General features: G+C 40.9%; 1 protein-coding gene across 1 annotated transcript; it reads right to left on the bottom strand.

The window, feature by feature from the left end:
• Window positions 1–6,708: 6,708 nt before the first annotated feature.
• On the bottom strand, window positions 6,709–8,033 carry LOC145487993 (uncharacterized). Its single transcript, XM_081466757.1, has one exon. It carries the CDS (start codon window positions 8,026–8,028, stop codon window positions 7,210–7,212), a length of 819 nt encoding a protein of 272 aa, XP_081322883.1. The 5' UTR covers window positions 8,029–8,033; the 3' UTR covers window positions 6,709–7,209.
• Window positions 8,034–9,556: the final 1,523 nt, after the last annotated feature.

The raw sequence follows: 9,556 nt of genomic DNA, 5'->3' as shown, positions 1-9,556 counted from the left end.
GAAATGAAGGTCTTGTATTTGTACTAAAGGTTTCAAAATCGTATCCTTGGCTGTGAGATCGCCTACTCGAAAAAAGCCATAGAAGGCCACCAAAAACATGGTCTGGTGCAACAGCCTTTGATAAGCTGATGACTTGGTATGATCTAATGCGAGCACTAATTGTTGCAACACGTTATGTGTTATTGGAAGTCGAACATCTGGTGAAGAGTATAGCTTACTGTGAGCCGCTAGAATCTTCTGCACTGAAAACTGTTTAGTGGGATCAGGAAAATTAGTTAACTTGTGAACGTAACTTAACGCGGAGACATGTCGAGATTGTCGAGGAGGCAAACTTCCTCGCTGATCGATATGATATAAACAATGCTAGATTGTTTACCAAGACCGGAAGGAGCGAGGCACACGACTCGCAAAATTCAGATGAAAAATCGACATATGTTGCCCAAGCTCTTTGGTAAGTCTTATGCAAACCCTTGGTAATGACTGAGTGCAGAAGGTCATTCAAGTGATGCGCCAGTTGTTGGGTACCAAGTCTGGTGGAACCGGCATCAGTTGTTTGTCTGCGTAACGCGCTAGTAATCTGAATGTCTCTACCTGTAAGCGAGATAAAGCATTGCTCTTGCAGTTAACGCGACCAGCGATGTGCTTAGTGTGAAACGAAATATTGTATTTAAGAGTGCAGAGAACAAAGTGTCTAAGTAAAGCCATAACTGAACGAACTTTAGAAGTTTGCTTATTGATTATATCAACAACTGCCTGATTATCCGAAAAGAAAACAATACATTTGTCATGCGTAAGCCGTCCCCAAATCTCAAGCGCCACGACAATTGGAAAGAGTAATATAATAATAGAATAATATTGAGTTCTTTCCAAGTGGCGGGCCACTCTCCAAAACACCAATGTGTGTCAAATACTGTGGCGTAACCCAAGGAACCTGCCGTGTCTGTAAATAAATTGAGGTTTTGGGAAGTGGCCCATCGCGATCCGAGGAAAAAGGATTTGCCATTGTACACACTCAAAAATTCACGCCAGATGTTGAGATCGTGTTTACATTCCTGGGTTAATCGGACGTGATGTGTGGGTTTCCGGATACCTTTGGTCAAGTCTATCAAATGGCGCAGAAAAGCACGCCTGGGAACCACAACGCAGCCGGCAAAATTGAAGAGCCCTATTAAAGATTGTTTCTCTTTCAGCGTGACGCTTTTACGAGAGCAAAAATCTGCCAACTAGGTACGGCATTTGGCAAGCTTGTCCTCTGGAAGACAAGCCTCCATCAATGCCGTATCTAGGGTGATCCCTGCGAAATGCAGAGCATTGGTGGGGCCCATAGTTTTCTCATTGGCTATTGGAACGCCTATGCAACGGCAAACGCAAAGAAAATTATCAAGATCTACCTGACATTTTGCCTCCGAATGCCCAATAAATAAGAAGTCATCTAAAATATGGATGACTGACGACACATGCAGTCTATATTTAGCGATCCATTCTAACGCAGTGCTGAATGATTCACATATATTGCACGATGACGAGCACCCCATGGGAAGGCATTTGTCAAAGTAGAATTTCCCTTGCCATTCCATCCTGAGCAATGGAAAATCGCAGGGGCTACGGGAATGATACGAAAAGCGGATTTAATGTCTGTCTTAGCCAGAAAACAGCCCTGTCCTATTGCTTTAATGAGCCTAACAGCATTGTCGATGGTGGTATATCTTACGGTGGCTAACTCTTTAGGAATACCATCACTAACAGATAACCCCTCTGGGTAAGACAAATGATGAATTAACCTAAATTCTCCTGTCAACTCTTTGGGAACGATGCCTAGGGGTGATACCCTGAAAGTTTCAAAGGGAGGAGTATCATACGGACCTACAATTCTGCCTGCTGCGAGCTCTTTGACAACTTATCATTCACGCTAGTAGGATTGTCCATGGCGCTCTTCAGATTTGGGGATCAGATATTTGGACTCGTCTGGTGATACAGAGAGGAGAGACCCAAAATCAACATATTCGTTTTGCCCATATCCTTGCCTTGATACGATCCGAGATGTGAGACTCAAGGTCAAGAGTGACACTGGAAAATGTGCCATCCAGTTTCTCGGGGGCAAAGGTTAGCCTACCCGCAGCCACAGTGTTCGTCAGATCTGTAATCTCTTTTGAGGTGGCATCTTCAACCATGGTGGACTGTGACATGGACTGATTACTAGGTCTCTGTTCGCCAACTGCAGGAGAGATGTTGAGAGTGCCAATGCCGGCTAACTGTAAGGCCCCAGAAATCGTGTTTGATATCAATTCACTCAGTGTGGTAGGACTGACCTGTGGTGTGGACATCGTGCTGTTAGGCATGGACGCAGACTTTCGCTCTGAACAGCGCTGTTTCACCGATATGGCATGTGTGGAACTTTTTGACGCCTGGCACTTTGAGACTCGTTTAGGAGGCATGTATATGAAAAATTGAAATTATATTACTGAAACGTAGATTAGATTAAGACGCTGTGAAGCTCAAACCTAGTGGGTGTACTCCCCTTGTCTTAGCAGGCTGGAAACACTATAGCCAATGAGCCAAGGGTGATTAATATGTTGAAATCAAAATGGCACAAACAAATCCGAGACATTTAGTAAAGGCTTACGTGAAAGCCAACGAATGTCAAGTACACATGGAAGCAGGCAACATAACAAAACCAACAATCTGAGACATTTCAAAAAGGACAGTTGTCCTATAATGGCCTGAGTGTGTTGGGCACACTAATGCAGTTAAACAATAGCTGCCAGGTGATAACACACTAATTACGCCATAATGTCAAGTGCAATACTGTAAAAACAATCCAAGACATTTCAAGAGGACTATTGTCCTTTAATGGCCTGGTGTGTTGGGCACACTAATGTGGTATAACAATAGCCACCAAGTGATAACACACTAATTACGCCATAAATGTCAAGTGCAAGTAATTACAAATTCCAATATAGCCTGCGAACTCTGTATATATGATGCATGTATGAAATATTTTGTAATACCACTAATAAAGATCACGATGGTTATGTGGCCTTGGACAATGGCAGTTAATCGGCGGACACACCCACTAACTTTACAGCCTTCAAAACAGCCCCTCAAATACTACGCATAAATTTGTATAGCCTAAATTGTTTAGATGGACCCTATCAGGTAAATAAAGGTCTCACGTGCAGTTCCACAAACCTCTGTGCCGCCAGTAATAACAAAAAGGCAACTGCTTGAGCACTACCTTAAGATATTGGTGAAGCTTGCCCACCTTACAATTGTACTCCTCTGAGTCGCGCACACGTCGCCACAGTACCTGTCCTACTACAACAAATTCGACTGAATGTACATTGTGCAAATCTCAAACTAATTTTCCTAGCTCTGAGCCAACGGTCTCAGGCACGACCTTAACAAGATCATTGGAGCCAAGTTCCAAAATAATGATCTTGGGAGCAATCTGGCACATGACTCTAAAGTCAAAGTTACGAAATTTCTGAATTGTGCAGCCCCCAACGCCGTAAAAATGAATATCCGCAATATCACTAAGAGTGATAAATGCATACAAGTGCTACTTCTTCTGCACAAACGCCACAAGTTGGTGAACGAAGGAGTGCCCAAGTGTTAACACGCGATGTTTAGCCATAGATGTAGAAAAGAGAGGGCACCAACAGCAACTTGACAAAAGGTTAACAATAGCCAAAATGGAGAAGGACAGACTAATTTGAGTAAAGGTAAGGGCTATAAAAGGTGCACTTGCCTGATTCCGACAAAAGAAAGTAAAGTATGCTTCAAAAGCTAAACAGCTATCAGAATCGGTGCTGGCAGAAAAAGGGGAGAGGGTTAGCAGAGCACGTGAATTTAAAGCTTGCTCTGTGTGTGGTGTCTAGCCCATTATCGGCTATCTACCTCTGCAGCTTGTACCATAAGATAAGATAAGGCCCCGCCCCAGCATAAAACCCATTATCGCGCTAAGTCAATAATGGGCCATTTTCTTTGGGGCATCTTTTATACCCAGAGCTTTCACTGAAGAAGGTAACTGACTTCTTGGTATGTCTGTTAGTTGGATTGCTTTGTATGCTATGCACACAATAAGTTTGGCTGTTTCATCTGGGAGAGCTGAAAACAAAACATAGAAAAATAAGACGGCAACTCGTTCCTCCTGACAATGCCATATTTTTTGCACACAAGACCACTGAGGTATACAAGTATGAAAATATGTGACATTTGAATTATTCCCTACAGATGTTATGGCTTTTTCATATGCCCAAATATTATACCATTGAAATCCGATTGGGTTTCCACTTGGTTGTGAATATTATTGATTATATATTCGTCAAAGGCCAAATAAGTTTTATTCAGTTGTTATAAACATTTTTTTTTTCAAAATTGGAAGTGAAGGTCAACAGTTAGCAAAAGTTTGAGTAATTTTAAAGGAAATCTGTACAGTAATTAATTGAGTTGTTGTCAAGTGCCTCAGAATTGATAAACTCTGATCTCTGCATGTTTCATTTCAAACCCTTAAGGTCCATCACATCAGTGCAAAAAGGCAATGGCTACTATGTACCAAAATGTGGTACGTAAACCTTAAATCAATTTTTAGCATCCAAGCCTCGCAAGATCACACAGGGAACATTAGCATAAAAACATTAGAGCGAGGGTTGATTTTGTAAGGGAATTCATAACTTTTCAACATGCAGTTGTCATTTATCAAATGTACCATCATCCAAAGAATCTGATTCCTCCACTTCCTCTGTATCACACGATAAAGCTTCGGCTGATGAATCTTCAAGTGAACTCTTGTCAGTACTAGAGCTGTTGCTGGCATCAAGGGACGTTCATCTAAGGGTTCATTTATCAGCCTAGAAGTAAAAAATTTGGTTGCATTGTTCTACACTTATAATTTTACCATGTGTTTTCTATAAAGCTACAAAATGTAGTTTATAGTACCACTATAGATACCAATTAAGGTGGCAACTGGTATTAGCCTTAAAGTAACAAGCTGGATGCTCATATTGGGTGGTGGGTAGCCATTACCATCTTTTCTTTTTCATCAAGATGGCAAGAATTTAGTGTTAATAAAATGCCAATTACCCTACCATTGTGTAATCATGACCACTTCGTCTATGTCGCCTTCTTTCATTCAGTACATCTATTATATGTTGCCTGATCCCCTCTCGGTCAAAATTCAAAAGTTCAAACGAACAACCAGGAACAAGACTGTCTGTTCCTCCAACTGTTTCAGTGCTGCTTTGTTAGCCTTGAACTTTGGTATCTCATTTCCAGGTCACTTATCAACAGCTGCTGCCCTCATTGCTTTTCGTCTGAAAGAGAATTACAGACAAAATGAATGCTGCATTGTACCTCAAACAATGTCATATTGAGCTCGAGCATTCTTCAGGGTATAATAAAAAAATTAATTTGCTGATGATGCAATTTGCTTATGACGTCTATCCAGGAACCAAACACAATGGCGCCTCAGTCAGCTCTCTGTATTTGCTTGAGAAAATGGAAAACAAAACTTATCGTTCCATATATTTTGGGACTAAAACGGCCAAGTTTTGTTTCAGAATCATTTCTTTTCCGTCACTGGAGTCAGAGTTAATTTTCAATTCAGAAGAATCCGAAATAAACTTCAATCAAGCACGTTTGACAACTGTGAACTCACTGCCTTGAGCTTTGAGAACAAATTATTTGTGATATTTCAAGCGACGATGGGGAAGACTTCTTTGCGGACAAGCTGCTTGTATATTACATGTAGGAATGGAAAGCTAGATATGAAGTGGAGGAGCAGGCAAATGAAAAGCAGAAAAGAAAACTCAAGAACTGTTTTGGATGGTCATTTCGTCACCTAAACACAAGATTCCCACGCGTGTTTATAGCCCGTTTACATTTGTTCTTAGCGAGAATGTATTTTGTCGAGGTATGGTTGTTCTATTAAATCCAGTTTGTGTTTTACTTTCTGGAATGCTTCATGTTTATAAGAGTGATGTAAGTGTTCCAGTTTTTGAGACTTGATGAACTCTAAAACAATCTCTTCGATCGATTGAAAATTGTAGAATTGTTTGGGCCTGTATTTTTGAAGCTGTGGGAAGCAAGGTGGAAGGAAACATTTCATACAATTACGGATTTCACAATGTCACACGTTTTAGTTGTAACTCCAAATAACCGATGTAAATTTTTCTCAAAGTTTGCAGTGAAATTCGTTGGATAAGTGAAAAGGATGTGTTCCCTAAGCAGTCTGCAGATAATGTTACGCGGTCATATTTTCGACGCTATTGTACAAAATATGAATACAAACTATTGCCCAGAACGTTTGTCGCACTGCTAATTTCCAAACCTTTGAAAAACTCCGTGAGTTGAACAGTTTTGATATCATGTAATTCTTAAGGATTAATCTTCAACTTTTATCTAAATCTTAATAAGCAGTTTCTTAGAAAATGATTTTGAAATTAAAACTAGCGCTAAAAAGCCATGATGTTTCGACCTGTCCGAGGTCATTTTCAAGTGAGTAAAATTTTCTAAATTAGCATAAATATGTGAAAAACAAGTTGTAATGGATAAAAATGTGGCTAATGCTAAAATATGATAAAATATGTGAAAAAGTGTTAAAAATATACAATGGAAAAATAAAATAATCTTAGCAAGAATTGCTTTAAACAAATAATTTGGTGTGAATTGAATCGCACTGTTTGTTTAATGTTGGTTTCAGTCCTTTGGTAAAAAACTTTTCAAAAATAAGGCAGTCAAATTTGTTCTGACACTTTCTTATGATTCGAAAACTCTGTGCGATGTTTTCTGGCTTTATATCATGCTGCTCTCTGAGGGGGTTCCCAATTGCTGATCTTTGGTGTTCTTCAATTCGTTGGTGTAGGTGTCGGCACGTGTAGCCGACATAGCCTGTATCACAAAGGCCACACTGAAATGAATACACCACGCATTGTTGACTCACAAGAAGTGGCTTGTCTTCCTTGACCTTAATTTCATCCTTGATCTTTCTACTTGTGTAAACTGAGCTATACATGTATTTGCATTGATCTTCCGACTGAGGTCAGCCAGCTGTTTACGCACTACGTTTGCACATTTCTGGTCCTTGAGGGGCAACATGATTCTGACTGGGGCTTCTCTTTTATCAGCCACTCGGGTATGTGAATCCTCGGACACTTTTGATTCAATAAATCTGCGAACGGTTGACTGCACAAGGTCGTCAGGATAGCACAGTCAGGAGAAGATCTCTTTAAGGTGTTCACATTCCTCGTGAAAAAACTTCCACATAGATGAGAGTTGAAATGCACGGTTAAGCATGGTGTTCAGCAGTGACCGTTTATATCTGGCGTCAACGTGGCTGTGGTAGTGTAGCAAAAGCCCTTTGTCCATCGGTTTTCTGTAGACCGTGGTGTCTAGGTGACAACCATTCCTGATAACATCCATTCCAAGAAAGAGAAGCCTGCCATTTTCTTTGAGCTCCATTGTAAAATCAATAGAGGGATGACTCTTGTTTAATGTCTCCAGAAATTCTGAGGCTGCCTCTGGATCCAGCATCGCACCAAGTGTATCATCTACAACGCGTTTGCAGAAGATAGTCAACTTGTTCTCTATTTCTAGCTCTTTCTTGATTTTGCACATGAAGGCGTTTGCCATGAGGGGACCCAGTGGCGATCCCATAGCTACACTGTCCACTTGTTCAGACAAGTTTCCTTCAAACTGAAAGAGCTGATTTTTGGTGGCGATTCTCAACAGCTCCATCAAATCCAACTTTGTGATGTTAAGATCGTGCTCTCTGTTAAACCAGTCATTTTCAAAGGCTCTCTCTGTGATACTCTCGATGGTTTCATCCACTGGAATGTTAGTAAACAGTGACCATACATCATACGACACCAAAACTTCACAGTCTTTGATTTTCATTTCACGAAGTTCATTGGCAAAAACAAAAATTTCGCTGACTGTATGTTCGTTGACGGACAGGGGCTTCAGCTTTTCATCCAGCCACTTGGCAAGTTTATAATGATACATTCCTGTGGCTGATAGTATCGGACGCATGGCTAACTTCTTCTTGTGGGTTTTTGGAAGACTGTAGAGATGTGCAAGTCTGGAACCCTTTTAGACTTCTGAGTCAGCAATGTTTTTAGGTAGGATCTGTTGTACAGCTGAGGACAAGTCCTTCTCTTTTTAAAGTAATGGGTGGTAAAACTTTGGAGGTCTCAAGGCTTACTGGTGCAAATTTTGTCTCGTCATTAATGCATGATTCTTTCAACACACGTATATAGTCTGATTTATCCATTACGACAATGCCAGAGCCCTTATCAGGCTTTGTGACGACAATGTCATCTCTCTTCTTAAGTTGAGTTATCGCTCTCAGCATTGCTTTTGGTGGTGATGGACCTTTGCATTCGCTGTAATTAAGTGCAATAGATCTCGGGGTTGCTGCTGCTAATTCTTTTGCGCCACTGTTGTTGAGATTGAATTCTATTTTCCAGTGAGCCTTCTCAAAGATTGCATGGATTTCCCTCGATGATATTCGTTGTGGTAAAGCAAAGTTAAGCCCTCCACACAAGACTAGCTGTTGGAAGAAGGACAGCCTGTACAAAGATATGTTCTTGATGTGCTCATCAATGTTCATATCGGTGGTCAGAGGTCATGAGATCTTTTTAGTATGAACACTCAGCTGTTGTTGATACTGTTCATTGCGAAAGATGACCGTCGCTTTTAGAATGCAGATGAAACAAAGAGGCAAACAATTAGCAGCAGCATGTCTCCATCACAACCAACACAACCTCAATGGCCACCTTTCTGAGTCCCATCCTCAAACTCGACAGCTGGATTGTCTCTGTTCAGGAACATCATTTTATCCTTGATGGTGACATTCTCAATCTGAACTGCCTTTGACAGACCTCTTAGGCATTCTTGTCTCGTAGGTATAAAGAGTACCTGGTCAGCATCAGAACTGCCACACAACCCCATCGTGTACAGGTGAGGCTGTTCTATCTGTGCTTTCACATCAACTCTTTTTGACGTGTTATTCTTGGCCATATATTCTTCATTTGTTAAGTGGACAGCAGGATCATACTTTTCACGCAGCAGGAATAACAACAGATCATTGCTACCAATTCCAGCATGATCATGCCACAACAACAAGTGTCATGTTCTCCCTGCCTCTTTCAACTGTGTGTGCAGCTTTTCAGGCTTCCTACTCGTGCTTACTTCATTAGAGAAGAAAAATCTTTCCTTAAGTTCTTCAGGGCTTAGGGTTAGGGTTAGGGTTATTTGTGACTTATCTGTTTCGATGCCTGTTTATACATGGTTTGTTTTGAGAATGTAGGATGATGAACTAAGCAACAGCAATCATGATGATGACACTTGCCCGGCCAAGAGCAATGAGGTATTAGGTGTGGAAGATAGCCAGGATGACAAAAGCAGTTCTGAAGACAACCCAGACTGGGGATCTTTAGAGGATAGTGCAGTAAATGAAGAGATTGATGGTGATGATGATGAGTGTTCTAGCAGTATTGATGACAAGGATGACTCCAGAAATACTTTAAGGTGTGTGTAATATTTCACACTGTCTTCA

Source organism: Orbicella franksi, chromosome 5 (genome assembly GCF_964199315.1).
Source record: "Orbicella franksi chromosome 5, jaOrbFran1.1, whole genome shotgun sequence".
In the NCBI taxonomy this organism is placed as follows: domain Eukaryota; kingdom Metazoa; phylum Cnidaria; class Anthozoa; order Scleractinia; family Merulinidae; genus Orbicella; species Orbicella franksi.
The sequence above is the reverse complement of the archived record's forward strand: the minus strand, read 5'-3'. Positions and strand labels throughout refer to the sequence as shown.

What these genes read in the sequence shown, in the direction of transcription:
- LOC145487993 (XM_081466757.1), bottom strand. Translation starts at nt 8,028, where the DNA reads ATGCGTCCGATACTATCAGCCACAGGAATGTATCATTATAAACTTGCC.